Here is an 18,331-nt window from a genome sequence, read left to right as displayed (position 1 = left end):
TTAAGATGTTTACATATTTTAAGTAAATTCAAACAATTAATCTTGTAACCTGGGTGGTACTCAGACAAGGTACCCCCTCTCCAATTGAAGGGATTTAGTGAGTGCTAGTATGTTGTTGGAGGGATAGGCACCCCCTTCTATCCCCTATAGAGTAGAGCCAAGACCAGTGGGAATTTAACCATATACGGGTTTAATAGGGAAAGAACCAGGTTAAGATATGACAGACTGTGGGGGAAGACGGGACAATGGGTGAGGGAGAACAAGAAGGGATTCAGTAAAGGTAAGGCACAGATACATCTAGCAGAGGCAAATCAGCAACAAGGTTTAGGCTCCAGGGGTTCACAACATATAAGGCACAGATTCACCTAATATAAGGCACAAGTTTCACAAAAATTGAGGTGTGTGAGGGGAAGAAAGAGGTAAGGAACCCCTTCTATGCATTGAGGATTCTGTTTTCCCAGGAACTCATGCCTCCAGTGCCTTGGCCAGGGATCAAACCCAGGTTTTCTACAGGCCAAACAGAAACTCTACCACTGAGCTGTCAATGCCTAGGCTGCTGCTTGTAGCTCCAGGTTCTAGTGCTTCCAGAATCCTCTGCATGCTGTCTGCATGCCAAACCAGGTGCCCAGCCTCACACCAGGGAAGGGAAAGCCAAAACACAAGCTGCTATCCAGAGCTCAGGGTGGGCTCTCTCACACCAGAGAGCCCCTGCCTTCTGCCTGGGGAGTTTGAGGGCCAGGCTGCCTACTGCAGGCCCAGGATCCTCCATGTACTGACCTGTACACTGGTGCCGGCCACGTGCCGGGGAAGGGAAGATGGTGGCCGTGTCCCTGCAGCCGGAGTCCCCACACACTGCCCTGCATGCGGAGCCCAGGGATTCCCCGCACACCACCCTGTGTGGCAAGGAGAGCTGCCCTCTGCTGCTCCTACCAGAATCCCAGGGCAGGGAGGGGGTGCCCTGCTTGCTGCCTTGCATGCTGAGCGCCTGGCCTCCCTGCTGGGGGTCAGATGCCCGAGCCTCTGCCTGTGGTTTGGGGCTTTTGTCTCAGCAGGGGATCTGCCACACATACCACCCCATGCACTGCTGCCACTGAACTGAGCCACCGCCTGCAGTTTGGACCCTGCACCAGCTTCAGGGCTCTTCTGGGGCAAGCACTCTGCATCCCACTGGTCAGCTCATCAGCTCTTCAGGTCCCTCTTCTTTGTCCCTCAGTGATCTCTCCTCTCCTGGGGCCAAGTGTGCTGCCCCTTTTATCCCCCTCCAGATGGCTGGTAGGACCAATCAGGTGACATGAGAGGTGAGTCTACTTCTATGTTTGGTTTCCCTACATGACCTCTGGGTGATGGGGGGTAAGCCTTCTCCTTTTCCAGGCCTGATTGGTGGGGAAAAGGAAATCCACCCCCCCCAATCATTTTTTAACTTTTCAAAACCTCTGGGCCAAGCTGCCACTGGCTAGCCCGTCACAATCTCAATAGCAACGTAACCCTGCTGCCAGATGCTTTTGGGCACCAAAAAGGGTGGATTCAGGTTATACTAATGAAATTAAATAACACAGGTTCAAGCCCATATCTAGATATGCAACTAACAGATATGCAAACAACACACAGATAACACCCAGCATGAGGGTCTGGCTTACATAAACAATAAAAATATTTCCCCTTAATATGCTATGCTGATGCATAATCAGGGTTGATGTTTTAACTTTAAGCAATTTTCTTTTATACATTTCTATTGCCACAAATGTCTGTTCCATCTCATTGTTCTTGATTTCACATTACTGACTTTTGTTCTACCAAAAAATATTTTTACTTCTAATTAGAATTGGAATTCAGGGTGGATGGTCACCTGTTAAGTTTTTTTTTTTTTGAAGTTCAGAAATAAATTTGCCTCTGTTGCTTTAATAGAAAAGGAAAATATTAAACCCATAACACACAATAACCTAGCAACACAACACTATTGCTAAAATATTATTGCAAACATTCAAAAACTCAACATCAGGATTATGCCATAGGTTTTGCTCATTCACTTTTCTTGAAAATGACTTGACTCTCACCCCCAAACAATTGTTTCCTTTCCCATTTATATCATCTTGGCATTTCTCAAATGGTCTTCCCTACTTATTCTCTACCATTCCTTAGCTCACTTCCCTTATTTAAGAAAAAATACCACAGTCCTGTGACTACCAAGACTGTAATGATTTTTCCCCTACTGACATTGAGAGTGCTGAACCCTAGTGGAAAGGAAATGGTGCTGGTTTGTAAAGCAAACTTACAGCATTGTCATACCTTATACTGTGAGCTGCACAGATGTTGATCAGTGTTTGTGCTAACTCAGAGTTTGGAACAGTCATACCCTTAGTCTAGAAACCTTCTCCAGCTGCCCCCCACATGCACAGCTGTGACATGCCATTAGAGGGCTGCTGAGCAGGGGCAGGACTAGGAGCTGTAGTTGTGAGTTGCCATAAGTGGGCAACTGAACCAGAACAGGCTTCTATCTTTTCTCTACAGATGTTAGAGATCATGGGATACTGGAAGACTTCAACTTGGGCAGCACATCTGTGGGGAGTGGCCACACTTTAAGGAAGTGTGGGTTGTGTGAATCAAAGAGAATCCTGCCTTCGAGATAATTTTGCCACATAATGAGTGCTTAAAACCACTTAAAGGTGTTAATGTGCAGACAATCCAGGTGTTAAGAACTCCAGGAACCACTCAAAATTACCATGTAATAAGGCCCCTATATCTTGGCAGTACATGAATAAAATGCAATGCCCTGGGAAGTTAGTGACAGAAAAAAATGTTACTGACACTGGAATGTTACTGACAGTAGTCTCCATGATGATATTTGGATAATATGGGTTTTTGCCCTCCATGGTGGGGAGGGGGGTAGGGAGGGGCACACTGACAAAAGCTGCAGATAACCCCTCAACGCCATCATGCAGAAGTGGAGGTTAGTACTCTATACTGTCTCCAAAAGCAACGGAGCCTCTTGCAATGTAGAAGGACCCATGCTCTCGAGCACCTCCCCATGATGTAGTGAACACGAGGAGCAGCTCAGGACTCTCCAGTGTGGCCCCAGTCTTCGGCCCATTGCTGAACTGGCAGGTATAGGGGTGCAGGCTCCAGAACTACCCATCAGGGAGCCCCAAGTCCCAGACTGCTTGGGTATGAGTGGAGCCTCCTTCAAGAGGGTGCTACCTATAGACTTTGATTTGTAGGTATTAGTGTTTTAAAATTATATTTAGTGTTTTCTTTTTTTGGTTTTTTTTATTCTCCACAATAAGTTTGGGTTTTTGTGCTTATACTGCTTGTGGGGAGGGGGTTTTGTTTATATGGGATACCCCAGCAAATTGAGTGCTCCCAGATTTCTGGTTGGGGGCTCAAGCCACTGGTATAAATTTATGGGGTACCCCATAATGTGAACCTGATGCTTTTTGCTGCTGACTAGTGCCTGGCAGAAGGGTTACATATATAGTGGTGCTATACCTATGAATGTAAATATCTTATGTGTGATACTTTGGAGAAGATACTGCTTGGCTTTTCATTAAGTGGTCACAGTAGATTTGTCCCATGCTATGGAAAGTTGCATCTCTGCAGAATGGCAAAATAGTGCTACAGTCTTCCAATAGTCTAGCCAGTAACAGGCTGCACACAGCTTTCTCCCATACTGTGCAGATTATTTCTTAAGATTTGGGAAAACATATAGAGGGGGAGAGAAACAGTTGCTACTCCTTGGTCAGCATGAGTATAGTTTGCATCCATTAGGCCTTTCTTCAGAGGTCCCACGTCAAGCTGAATTGATTGGCACCAGGCAGTCAGTATAGTATAAAAGCAAGAGCCTACAAGAACAGTAATTATCCTCTCACTTGGTTCTATCTTGTTTTTCTTCTTGTGGCAACAGATGGGTTGATGAACTACTTAGTCTGACCTAGACAATTTTGCTTTCATGTCTGTGAAGACCAAGAGACCATTCCTTTTGGGATGGCAGAGTGCTGGTTAGCTTGCTTCTTAAAAAAAAGCTCTCTCATTATCAGCATAAAACCAGCAACATCTCCCTATGCCTGAAGAAAGGTGTTTATGCCTGAAAGCTTGCAAATAACATTTTTTTCCAACTATTTAGTTGGCCTAATAAAAGGTATCACATCTACCCGAAGAACCTTGCCTACCTCTCTCATTTCCTACCCTTTAACACAGAATGTTTAGGTAAAACTATTGAGAAACTGATTTTGGGATTAACTATATTCTCATTTTAAGCACAGAATTTCCTCCCATCAGGCTCTTCATAGACATGGATTAAGCACAGATAAGATTTTTTTAAACATAGCTAACTCATTTCTTTTGACTGCATCAAAATTATTTTAATGACCTGGACTAAACTATTTGTTGACTTGTCAGAAGAACTTTAAATAAATGGATGAAATGCCATCCCTCTGCCCTTTGTTCTTTCTTTAAAGACTGAAAAGCCTAAAAATTAATATTTACTCTGTTCACCCTGTAGTCCTTCTACAACAGGTTCCAGAGTATTCCACCTAGTCACACTCCTGCTCACTGTGCAAGTAGGGCCACTCAGAGAGACAAAAAGACACTCTGACCTGTGCTGAAGTGTAATAAATATACAAATGAAACATAAGATATCCATCTCCACCTTCTCAAAGACAGGTATTATGATGGGCTGTGCTCTTCTATCACCTGAATGAAGTACAAACTTGGATAGTAGCAATCTAGGGTAGGTTCAACTCAGGAAAAAGTACCCACCTAGTGGTATGGAAGGGGCTGTAAATTCAGATAGGTGTCTTTCACTTTCTCCCAGTGAAGCTGTGTGTATAAAATAATTAAATATTCATTAAAGCAGAGACTGGGATATATGTATCCCTCCTCCCAAGTATTAAGTCTAACTTGCAGGCTATAAGGTAATTGTGCTTGCCTTTCTAGATCAATGAATATTCAATCAGTCCATACACAATAAAACTGCTTCCAGAAGAAACTGTGATAACCCCCAGACTGTTAGGCTAGGGGCAGACATTCAAAAAGCCTGAGCCTGAAATGATTCAATCTTTGCAGGTTAGTCTAACCTGGCTAGGCTAAATCAGTTTTGTAATCAGACAGACATCCCAGAAATGCAGGCACATGTCTACAGTGGCTCAGGCCTGAAGCTGGCGGGGGGCACTAGAGCAGCCCTCCCATCTCTTTCATAGCACTGACCTAGATGAGGCAGAGAAGGGGGCATGGACAGACCCTGGCAGGATGCTTTGATTAGCCTAGCAAGGAATTGATAACAATATTTATCATCCTCTAACAAAGTGTTTATCACCCAATTAAGAAAACAACAAAGGGACATTATCAGCTATCTGTTGATTCTGCTGTTGATTCAGCAGAGACCTAGCCAGCATGTGGTCTACTAGATACACAGACATCTCCTCAGCAAGGCAGAGGGGAGGGCAGAATTCCTGTTTAGCAGGGAGTGGTGAGGGGGAGGGGCTGAGCACCATGCTGTCTCACGGGAGCTGCAGCCAGGGAGGAAAGGGGAGGGGCCAGGCCCTGCTGTGGACCAGAGAGCCCCACCCAGCTAAGAGAGCATGCCAGGATGCTGGGGGAGCCTGGTTTATCTTAAACCAGCAAGGGGTCTGGGACAGATGTTGCATAAACCAGTTTGACCCAAATCAGTCATACTACATTCAACCAGGTTTATCTCAAATAGGTTTCAGCCATTTTCAGACTGGTTTATGTGCACTGAACATCTGTTCTGTTACAGGTTTAAACCAGGCAGAAGAAGGATACAAACCCACATAGCCTGTCCCCCACACAAATGTTCTAACTTCTTGGCTACATGTATAGATCCACTCCTCCTCCTCTTGCTGTTTTTTATAAATGGTGCATAAGTCCCCTTGTGAAGCTAGTCCTTTGCTTTTATCAACAATTCCAAGAAAGAAAACACTTCATCCAAGAAAAAAAAAATCCACTTCATTTTGTGGCAAACAAAACATTTAATTTAAGCTAAAGCGTCTTTTCTTAATAACTGAAAACGCTGAAATATTTCAATTGTGGTTGACACCGAATATCATCATTGTAATTTTTACTTTGGCTGCTGAAGCAAAAAAAAAAAAAGACTTTGTCAAATCTTTGACTCTTGTTCATATATCATATTAACAGCAATAAGCCTCTTATTCAGAAGCCATTATACACAATTATGGCTCAGTTATGCAGGAACACTCAGTTGCATAAGCATCAGTGCGAAGTCCTATATAAAAAATTAATAATATTTTGAACTTTTATGTGGCTTCATGAATTAATTAGAGTTGAATTAATTTATAACAACCAACAATCAGAAACAAATATACCATATCACACTAGAGTTATTTTGTTTGAAAAAACATACATAAAATGATTAACAAATGGAGACTTCTATTGACATTTAAAGTAAACAATATCTGGAGAAGAACCCAAGAAATTAGAACTGTGAAGCACATTAATACTTCCCTCATTTGAAATCTAATAGGCTGTTCACCCTAACTGATATAACAGAAAAATGCTTTAAAACGACTAGGGTGATGACCTAAATCAGCTCATATACCAAGGAAGCAATTTGCTTCATTCTTTTTCAACTTGCATAATTGGCTGACGTTCATTAGATGCTTTTAGAACATTAAACTTTATGAAAAAAAAGCTTTTAATTTTGTGTGTATGCATATGCCTGCACACAGGCACATATCTGAAGTTTGTTCAGTAGTAATTACCAGGATGTTTGCCAAAAAAGAAAGTATAAGGCACAACATTCACCCTTTGTTTTACAGCATTCATTCCAGAATTGTTACACTCAGGATAATTTTTGGCCGAGGATCAGTTTATCCATTATAAAGCAAACAGACTGATTTACACACCATCTACATATAAAATTCATTTCAAAGCTTTTTGTAATAGTTGAGATATGAAATCTGCCATGATCTCAGATTAAACAGCAAGTGTAGAAACTCATTTTGATGTGTGGGAAGTGTTCAGCAGAATTCACTATGCTTTGAAATGAGAATGCCCATTGGGAAGGAGAGCATAAAAACTGCAAACATATTTGGCCTGGAATTTATTTTTTGTATTGCTTCCAGAACTTTGTTATACAAGCTTTCTTAGTGCATCAGGCATGGCTATTTTTTCAAGTTATTAATGAATAATGTTGACACAGTAAAATCAGGTATTATATAACAATCTATGTAAAATGCTAAGAATCACTGATAAAAGTGCTGCTTTGAAATGCTTTTTATTAATGATGGGAGTTCTTGATATTCAACTTTTTCTACTGCAAATTTATGTTTAGACAAGTTTTCATTTGGTTTTTTTATTGGTTGAATGCTACATTGGTATACATTGTTGCATATGCTTCTTTCCTCCACATTTACCTTGAAACTTTTATTTTTAAATCAAGCTAATGAATAATTTTTTTAATCCAGTCCACAAATTCTGTGACTCTAACATACACCCCAGGACGATGGGGCAGTGCACACTTATAGCCAAAGGATACTACACCTGCCAAAAACCATCTGCCATTGTCTTCACACATCAGGGGTCCACCTGAATCTCCCTGAAATATTAAAATTAAGGGTTACAAAAATAAAAAATTACCATCCTTAAGATCATTTTCATTCTTCACAAAGTTTTGTCTTTGTGAATGCCACAGCTTATTCTCATGCACGAGAAATAGGACACACATGAAGACATACTTGAAGGAAAACAACCTCTTTATTGTTTTTTGTGTTTTAAATGTGCGTGATCCTAAACTCCTGGTGTATTTATACATGTGCTCCAGGAGTTGGGGGGCACATTCTAATAAAAGCAGCTCTGAGAGCCAGATGCCTGAAGTGCCTCACGTATCAGCATCCCTGTGCTTCCAAATGGTGGTGGGGATGCTTTATCTAATGTTCATTGAATGGGTTTTAGATAAAGCAACCCTGCCACCATTTTGGAGGATACCCTTGTTTAATACTCTTTGCTGCCTTCAGGGTTTTATACCAGTCTTTCCTGCTAGGAGATGGGAGAGTGCTGTTAGAAGGGAGTATGCCTCAATCGCTTTTGTAATTTTCCTCATAAGAGATTTCTTGCAGACATATCAGCTTGGCATTTAAGCTCTGCATGCTTCATTTCCAGAACCATGCACTTTTTCTTTGTGAGATGGTCACTCAAAACCTAAGTACTTCAATACATAGCATTTCCAGCCTTTTCATCCAATCTGATGTTTCCCCCCCATCCTTTCTATTCTTTTTCATGGGAGGAGGGTCCAAAATAGATTGCCAGGTTTAAAACATATATCTTGATACATTATGAAATAGGTGACCCTCTGTGAGAAGAAATTACATTCACAGACAGTGACTGGTAAGGTTTTAATGAGTACAAGACAAGATTGTGAGTTATTTAGCAATTAGAAGCAGAGTTACATTAGTAATGAACATGTATTGTTGTTATTTACCTGACAGGAATCTATTCCTCCTTTGTCATAACCTGCACACATCATATGTCCAGTGATATTATATTCTGGCATCTGTTGTTGGCATTTCTCATTTGTTATTAGAGGCACCTCCGTTTCTTGCAATATGCTTGCAGGGGCACCTTATTCAAAATAAAAAGCATACCTGCTCAAAATGTATAGTATACTCAGTAATCATCATTCTTACTGGCTGTGTCTGCACAAGATGCTGACTGCACAGTTGTTACTGCACAGTCATTTAATACTTGTATAAACAAGTGTGCAGTAATAACACTGCAGAGTTACTGAGTAGTAGCATCAGCAAATGGCTTTTTCATGACCCTGACTGCGCGGTAGCCTGAGATAAACTGTGCAGTAGTGTCACATCATGCTTTCTGCTATGTGACACTACTGTGCAGTAGTCATGGGCCACTGCACAGTTGATGTCTCATGTAGACACAGGCACTAATTCCAGGATTTTACTCTTCTTACAAGCACCACAGAGGATCTGATTCACCTCCATGTTATTCCAATTTATTTTGGTATAACTCCACTGAAATTTATTTAGGATCTTATAAGATCCTTGTCACTATGGTATCATTAATGGATTTTTCTGCTCTCTGAGGTAGGGAATTATTATTCCCATTTTTACAGAGGGAAGTCAGGCATGAGTAGATCATGTGGGTCCATGATTGTGGATGCAGGTGAGCTGAGCTAAGAATTTAGTGCAAGCTTTCTGAGTCCCATCCTTGCATTACGTCCATTAAGATACTTTTCCTGTTCAACTCTGCTATAAAACTGGAGTAGCAGCTGTAATGACACTTTGTGTTTCTATAATAGAGCTAACTACAAAATGAGTTTTCTGAAACATTAATGAAAATCATTAAGATAAATTACTATTTTTTGTGTTGATCTCATAGCTAGTAAAAATTGGCTTGGACCCTGTTGCTTGGAGTATATTACAGTAAAATCCCTGTTATCCGGGATTTTATTAACCAGAATACTCTGTTAAACAGAATTTCAGCAGTGGGATGCACATGGCACCACACCCCACCACTTTCCAGCCTGCTGTGCCACTTTCTTCCCTGGCTGTGTGTGCATCCCTCCCACCCTGCTGCAGCAGCCTGTGGCTGGGCTGCCCTGGTATTTGGGGGGAGGCGGGGAGTGGCACGCAGATGGATTTAAAGGGGGGGACCCGATCCTGGCACCAGCACCTCTCACCCCACCTGGGGTCAGAGCCAGGAGCCCTGTATCCCCAGGCAGTGGCTCCAGCCACTCCCCCCCATCCCCCATGCAGCTCTTGCTACCCCTCTCCCCCCGCTTTACATCCGGCCAGAAACCCTCAGGTAACCAGCACCACCCCCATTCCCTATTTGTGCCAGATAACAGGGATTTTACTGTATGTGACTTTTGACGGGTCAGTTAAAAACCTTATTGTATGTTCAAACCTTATGATTTTGTGTATAGCTCAGCAAAAGTGGAGTTGAACATCTGCACATTTCTCACTGGACACGTCTACATGTATGTATTAATGCAATGCAATAAACTCTGGAGCTTATTGCTCCAAAGTTTATTGCTCCCAAGTGTGTGTCTGCATGTGTGCCTGGGATGACAGCATGTTGAGCTGAGCCAGAGCAGCCCTGGCTGGCAGGGAGCCTGGGGAGGTCACGTGCACTGGTGCAGAGTTTATTACTCCTGCTGCGGAGTAAATTAGTTTACTCCAAACTAATAAGGGCTCATGTGTAGATGCACAGACATTTACTATGCAGTTAATTAGTCTACTACACAGTAAGCGTCTTGTGTAGAGGTGCCCAGTGACTCCAGATTGATATTTGCTTTACAAATCAAAATGCAAATTCCCAGCCTTGAAAACTGCCTAAGCTCCAGTAAATGAACTAGTGTCTTTCTTGCATAAGCTTCACTGCTAATAGTAAATACTTCACAAACCATGTGCTTCCATTAACTTCTCTGTATAGCCTCATCTATGTCTCAGTGCAAAATTCTAGGCCCCAGAGCAAAATTTGGCCTTGTCTGTAGTAATAATCAACAAACAGTGGAATTGGCAGTACAGTGCAAATGCAATAAAGGGTCTGCTCATTTTTTAAGTGGCAAAATTTCATTGTGTATAAGATCATAGGGGCAGATCATAGGAAAGTAGAATGGAAGTGACTTTAAAAGGTCATCTAATCCAGCATCCTGCTCAAGTAAAGATCATCCGTAAGCCATGAAGTATTTGTATAACTTGTTCTTGAAAATTTTCAGGGATGGAGATTGCATGACTTCTCTAGGTAACCTGTTCCAATGCTTGACCATCCACATAGTTACAAAGTTCCTCCTAATCTCCAACCTAAATTTAAGGCCATTGCTCCTTGTCCTGTTTCCAAGAGCCACAAAGAACAGTCTTATCTCCATCCTTTCTATAAGTGCCCTGCAGGCATTTGAAGGCTGTTATCAAATCTCCCCCATCCCAGTTTCTCCATGCGTGCGTCTCAGGATCATAAGGGCATGTCTACACTGTCTCAGTGAAACATACCTCACCTCATATTCTACCTCATTTGATCCTGCACTGCATGCAGTATACTGTGTTCCCGCAGTTAGGCAATGTAGCTGCCTTGGAGAAACTCTGAGAGAGTAAGCACCAACAAATGTGCCTGAAAGAGAACCTATGAGCTGTGCAAGGCATACTCTTAGGATATCTCTACAAGTGATAAAAACTGTGGCCTGTTTCATGTAGGCACTCCCAAGGATGGCAACAAGCTGTGATGATGCCCTAAAAGTCAGATGCAGACTGAAATCTGGCATAAAAATTTCTGTGCATGATATTTGCTTTCAGTCTATTAGAAAAAAATATTTGAGAGATTTTAAAATATTTGCCACAGAAAATGTGTGCATAACATTTCCTTTCCATTGACATTGTTTGGTGCAATGGAGATTGACATTGCATAAAGAGCACCCATTCCTAGTTCAGAAATGTTAAAAGCAAACCTGAATTTCAGTTTTTAAGTTTGAAACAGGGTATGATAAACAGTTCCCTTTCCCTGTAGTCTTTCAGAACATTACATCCTCTTTTCTGGTTTCTACTTCTACATGATCATAGTACAACATATGAAAAACTAGGTGCTCATTCAAACTAAAATTTTGGATTAGCTAATAATGAGAATGGCTTCCTCTTAGAGATAAGCTGAAAACAAATCCTTCCATCTGAATTCTCCTTGAGATTAGTGTTCGAAATCTGGATCTGAGATGCACATCTTTGTGCCTTTCAGTAATATGCTGACAAGTAATAGACATAAAGGGAGTGTTTACACATGCATTTAAAGACAACTAAATTTAATGCACATTCAGCTAATGTGCATTAAGTGATTTTTAGCAGGTGTCTACACATGCAGAGACTTGGCACTAAAGTTAGTGCCAATCCCTGCAGCCCTGCCATGTTTCCCTAGTGGCAGGTCAGACCTGGCACTAAGTTAGTGCTGGGTCATGTCTACACATACATTAATGTGCTTTAACTAATCACGCCTGAATTTGATTCTGCAATTAGCCTAATTTTGCCATTTTTAATGCACATTAAGGGCATGAACGTGTAGATGGGCACCTGTAATGCTCATTACATTAGGATAGTGCACACTAATGTATCTCATGTAGACACGCCAATAGAATATTATTCCCTTACATAGAACTCCTTACTCTTTTCCACTAGCCTACTGGGTGATATTGAACACATCACTACATCTCTCACCTCAGTTCCCCTCTCGGCACAAACAGATGATCATAACAATCATTTCAAATCTTAAAATAAAAACAGCTCTTTTGAAATCAAGACCAGAATCTGCCACATTAATTTGTGTAGTATAATAGTTTTCAAAATGTGATGACTCACCTTCATTTGTAGTTTTACCCCATCCAGCAATAGAGCAATTAATTCCTGGCAAAAAATCCTTACTCTTTTCTGGTAAGCAAATAGGCTGTATGTAATCTGTGAAAGAAAATGAATCAGTTTTGCTTGCTTCTAGTATTCTGGGTTTTTTTTATATCACTAAGCAAAATGCACATCAATCCAATTACTCCTTTCCTTATTTAGGCTAGGCTCCCAAATAGTGTAGGACTGTGTCTACAAAGAATCTTTGGCTTGTATAAACTAGTACATGTATTCCATAATCCTGTAATATCCAAATAAAATCAGGATGATTAGAGCTGGATCAGTTTAAATTATGCAGATTAAAAGTATCATATAAGAAAATACCTTACCTGTAAAATTTACTTTGTATTGAAGATGCATCAGAGCAATGTCATTGTTTTTTGTGCGCTTATCATAATGGGGGTTTATGATAATTTGATCAATCACTTGAATTACTGTCTGTGGATATGTCAGATTCAAAACAGTATGCAAACCAAGTGCAGCATTCCATTTAGATGGTATTAAATTCCTCCTAGACAATAAAATGAATATTCACAATTATTTATAAACAATGAAGATCTTGAAAAATGTCCTATTAAATATGTTAACTTTTAAACTTGTGACTGTGTGTATGTAAATACACACACATACACACACAAACTGCTCTCTCTCTATTTATATTTATAAATAGTGCATTGTGTCACATTACCTGAAATAGTATCCTGTAATTTGACAGTGCTTACAGGTTTCTGATTGCACTGTTGATGTAAAGTTTATTACTACTGGCTTTTTGATACATTTTTGCTATGAAGGTAATTGTACATTATTTACACTTAACAACTTGGATAATGGCACAATTATTGATACACTCCAGCTCAAGTATTACTATTTTTTAATCATATAAATTAAAAATCCCCGTTAAATCCATAATCTCCTTTTCATCCCCATAGAAATTTACCATATTTACTGCATACTAAGATGAGGTTGGTGTGTGCACGTCTTTTCCGTATGTGTGTCAGTACCATAAGAGCATGTCTATACCAGCTCTGTAAAACACAGGCTGCAGGGGGAGACAGGCTGCAGGTGTAGAGATGGCATGAAGGAGGGGGACAGTAGAGACTGGGGTAGAGTGGCTGGAGCAAAGGCTAGGGGGCAGGAGGGGAGGGCCCTCCAAAAATTAGATTCTATACATGTAAAATGATAATAAATTTATAAATATTTATAACTAATGTTTCAGTTCTAAATTTATAAATAATTATTTGGGTCATCTTAAATTCAAGGTCATCTTAGATTTGAGTAAATATGGTGGTATAATGTAACTATGAATATTGAGCATTGCCAGGTTACACAAATGAGTTTGTCTTTTCACCTATAACTGGCAAAAAATAAGTTGTATAAAAGCAAAAAACAAAGCCACTAGAATGCAACAGAAACACAATATTTAAGTGATAAAAATTTGACATGTTCATTTATTGCTGAGCTGTATACATCATATCTAATTTAGAGACTGCTATGCATTTGGATTTGTTTTAAGTGCCCTTTATATGAGTTTGTTTCCAAAAATTATAAATATGCTTTTAGTGTGGTCAGTTTGGAACATCTGAACAGATTTTTGCTGATTTTTCAATTTAAATTACATTTTACTTTAATGCTCAGAGCTAAGAGTTTAATCCTGCAGCCTTTATTTATTAAATACTCCCAGTGAAGTCAATGAAATACAGTAAAACTTTATTTGAGAAACTCTGAAGATAATTAGGTTCTTACCTAAGCAAGAATTAAAGAAGAATCACCTTGTATTATTATTATTATTATTACTACCCAGTTATATATAATGGTAGATCTACTGTGGTTTTCCTATTCAGGGTACCCCCATCCTTAACTCTTATTATAGATGTAAAAATAACATATTGTAGAATAGCATTTTAAACCATGCTTCACCTTCTGACATTCTTTTAACATAGCGAAAGACAGGTGACATGCAGGTATTATATTTCTGTCAGGAGAATTGCTGTCTTCCAGGTTGAAATTAGGAATTTACAAGTGTTCATTCAATTACTCCCAATTGCCTTGATTTTTCAGAGTCTTTGGAAAGGCTTCCTTGTTCTGCTTCACCCTCCACTCAGGCCTCAGGGGATAGGACAGAATAATCAGGTGTTCTGAGTCTGCCTTGGGTCCTACCCAGCTCACCCCACTCCCATTTGATGTTCTGCCATTCAGTTACTGTTAAATCTATTACTATTAAATCTGGAAAATACAGGAAGAGGAGCTTAAGCCAACCTACATATCCTTCAATCCCAAGACTGAGGCATATATAATATGCTATCAGGACTGCATTCAGGTTCTCTGGATTTGGAGTGTCTGGGTACCATAGGGCAGTTAATGCCATGCTGGCCAGGAACACAGAAGGAAAAGGGAGTTTAAAAAAACTTGCACAGAAGGAAAAGCTGTTCACCTCTGTTGATCCCAAAATAAGGACTACATTGTTTTCCCATGTAACAAAATGCTCCTTTAATATCCATCCTCTCTAATGTTGCGGGGTGGGGAGTGGCAGGGTAAAAAATTGAATGTATAGCTTTTCTTTTCCCATGGCAGTCTGAAGTGCTTGATAATTACATATACTCAAGTAACTTCTATATTCTTTTTAGAATCAGATTTTTTTAATGTTTATTTTATATATCTCTTAGATATCTATCTTGAATATTTACTTTGAGGAAACATGCCCCCTCCAGGAGGAAGATCTTCCAGTGAGAAGGTACCTGTGAGAGAGTTTCCTTTGTGTGACTGAATACTTGGAGTCTGCTCAATTTCTTTGGGGGCAGACGGGTGGTCTGGAGAAGGTATGGGGGCACTGCTCTCCTCCAGTTGCCTCCAAGTCTGGGCTGAGAAGAGAGCAGAGGAGTTACCTGCTACTCCCCACCTCTTTCCCAGACTGGGGACTCCCCAGTCTGAGGAATGGGTTGGGGGCTTTGTCCCACTGGCCCACTCTGCTCATGATTCAGTCTATGGGAGGAGAGTAGAGAGGTAGGATGTCTCCAGTCTGGGGAAACACAGGGCCTGAGTCCACAAATGGTGTGAGTGTTTGGTTCCCTGGGGACAAGTAGCAGTGGTGCACTTTGAACTGCTGCTACTCGTCCCCAGGGAACACCCATGCCATGTGTGCTTTGGTGCACAGCAAGTTACCTCGGGTGGGGTAGGGAAGGCTGGGGCCAGCCCTGGGCTGGCTCCAGCAGCCTTACCTGGGGGCCTGGGGGCCTCCCAGAGCTGCAGCAGTAGCAATTCTGCCACACGGAGCCTGACTGGCAGCCACAGAGTGACTTTGGGTGGCCCAGCTCCACTTTTGAGAGGCATGCGCTGCCCATGGATGTACAGCTCTGCTTTTTTTTCTGCAGGATTTTTTGACCTCTGGATATCCAGGGGTCAAAAATACCTGTGGAAAAAAAAAAGCTGAGCTGTGTATGCATGGGTAGTGCTCCTTTGCAGTGCTCCTTTGCAGCATGGAGAACATCTGAGTGTGCAGTGTGTGGTGCTGCAGATGTGTTTGTGGCACCACATACTGCACAGCCATCCTTGTCTGGATGCAGCTAGGGAGTCTATCCCTGCTGCTCCACTTCCCCCTTTCCAGGAATGGGAGGATTAGAGAAGCCACTCCTCAGTCTGGGAAAGAGGTTGAGAGCAGGGGAGACGGGGCAGCTGCAGCCTGAATGTCTGTACTGTTCCCTCTTCTAGAAAGACTTCTAGCAGAGGACATTTCTGAGAAGTCTCTACCACTAAGAATGAATAGCTATTCATACTGGGAGACCCTGTTCTGAGCTGATCTATGCAGCAGTACAGATCAATCATGTTTCAGACAACATGGAATCTACCTTGATAAGATATAACAACATTCCTTACACAACAAGTTAAATTGGAAGTGTGTAAAGAAAGCACCCCCTTAATTATAGATTAATTATAAATATTTCAGTGTCAATTTCATATATTTAAACACACATGGCCTTCCATTTTTTTAAACATATTTTTTTTATATATTCCTGTATAAAAATGTATATATATTCTTATAGCTCAAGAAATGTGGCTATGAACAAGTGAAAGAACCACAAGCCTGTCTCCACTGCCTAATAACAATGCAGATCATAATTAAATGATGATCTGGGTTCTCAGGTGTTCATATCACTGACTTCATGTTATCCTCATATTGCTATAGAGTTTCTGATGTAAAAATTGGAACAAAACCATGACTTGGCTGTACACGAGATCATCACAATATTAACTTTAAATGGGGAAGAAGGAAAAGAACAAGAGAAATGTTTGAAAAAGCTACAGAAATGTCAAGCAAAAGGTAAGGCAGAGTGGCATCTTACGGCACCTATACATGAGCATGGAGGCTGCTCCAATGTGCTGGCAATTGCCATGCTCCAACAGCCTCCTGCATCTCATGTATCAACATCCTCACACTTAAAAATGGTGGCAGGGGTGCTAGAACTATAGAACTAAAGCTTGTCAAACAAGCTTTAGTTCAAGCACCCCCACTGCCATTTTAAAGCACGGGAACACTGATACATGAGATGCAGCAATGCTTTAATTAGACCAGTTCTTGAAGCTACTCTAATTGAAGCTCCACTCCCCCTCCCAGCTCCCACAGCATGTGTAAAAAAGCCCTTAGAGGCTAAGCATCTGAACAAGTAGAGTGTTGCCTACAAAAGCTCATGCCTCTATGAACCTTTTAGTCTCTAAAGTGCTACCTTGCCCTATGTTCTGCATGACTTCAGACTAACATGGCTACCCACCTGTCCAGAAATGTCAAGAATCCGTTACACATTTGTGCTTTTTATTCCAGTTACTTTCCACTAATGGCATTCCAACTTTATTATTTCATAGGATTTTCAAGAACTTGATCTGAATAATTTATCTGATGGGTCTATTAAACCATTAAATAATTCATTTTCAAGTTTGGAAATGCATAAACAATAACAGTGGTTAAAAAAAACAAAATAATTTAAGCATGAAAATTTACTTAGCAGCTGTAAAAAAATTGTGTAGTATTAAAAATCCAGACATAGGCCCCCTTTCTGCAGTTGGAATCTACATAAGTACAAGAATTGCTCTGTGCAAACCATGTTCTGTCGGGGTATTTGCATCTGCTGTGAGGAGGGGTCATTACGATTGATGTATTAACTCAAGGACAAAGTAAACATTACCCATATACACAGTGTGCTGCCGAGACCAGCCATTCATCACTGACAAGGGAAGCTCCACACAAATGTCTGTTATTATAATGTAGTGAGACTATCCAAGGCCAAGCGCCTATGTTGGCATCATTTCCTCCTACAATCCTTGCACTTTTCTTCTGAGTTATCAGTGGTTTTCCACATGCTAAAAGTACAAAGCATAAAAAAAAGAAAAAAAAGAAGGGGAGGTGGGGGGAATCTGAAATGAGTTGATCATTTTTTAAAGATGAGTCCAAGATGTCCGTTTAAAAACTGGGATTAGAACAAATCATCCTTTATATATGGGAGATCTTGAATAATTGTTTTGGGCTTAGACTGATCTTTACTGTAATTTCAAGGAACACAAAATATTCCTGTTTTTAATTAATGTTCAAGTACCTCTTATACTTTGCCACTAAAATCACTGAAACCATGTATACATGGATTTTCTGGACTGGAATAATCTGATTTTGAAAGTTAAATTATTTCATATTTACTTACGTTTATTGTTACATTGCAGATGAATCACTAAATTATTGAGACACTGTTTGCTAAAATAAAAAACACAGGCAAATCAATTAACTGGCTATAGACTGGATAACACTACATGAGCTTCATTTTACCTTATTTTTCACAACCAAACTTTCTTATTTGACAGCAATAGTACACCAGTAATATATGGTATTTTAGCTGCACTACCCAATCCTGAAATATATATTTTTCCTATTGGAAATATAAGACATGGCTATCACATACAAAGTTACCCCTTTGAAGGACTCTGCA

At 40.6% G+C, this 18,331-nt stretch overlaps 1 protein-coding gene across 1 annotated transcript in view; it reads right to left on the bottom strand.

Annotated features, from left to right (window-relative positions):
* Positions 1-6,890: 6,890 nt before the first annotated feature.
* TMPRSS15 (transmembrane protease, serine 15) overlaps positions 6,891-18,331 on the bottom strand; it is a 151,773-nt gene continuing 140,332 nt past the window's right edge. The window contains exons 22-27 of the mRNA XM_019523896.1: positions 18,050-18,099; positions 17,540-17,714; positions 12,695-12,876; positions 12,327-12,422; positions 8,450-8,589; positions 6,891-7,567 (exon numbers count right to left, since the gene is read on the bottom strand). Coding sequence (XP_019379441.1) covers positions 7,412-7,567; positions 8,450-8,589; positions 12,327-12,422; positions 12,695-12,876; positions 17,540-17,714; positions 18,050-18,099 — 799 coding nt within the window. The 3' untranslated portion in view covers positions 6,891-7,411. The remainder of the gene's footprint in view (positions 7,568-8,449; positions 8,590-12,326; positions 12,423-12,694; positions 12,877-17,539; positions 17,715-18,049; positions 18,100-18,331) is intronic.

The sequence above is a fragment of the Gavialis gangeticus genome, unplaced genomic scaffold, assembly GCF_001723915.1.
Source record: "Gavialis gangeticus isolate Ggan-Ray unplaced genomic scaffold, GavGan_comp1, whole genome shotgun sequence".
NCBI classification, from domain to species: Eukaryota; Metazoa; Chordata; order Crocodylia; family Gavialidae; genus Gavialis; species Gavialis gangeticus.
This window is presented reverse-complemented; position numbering and strand designations above follow the sequence as displayed.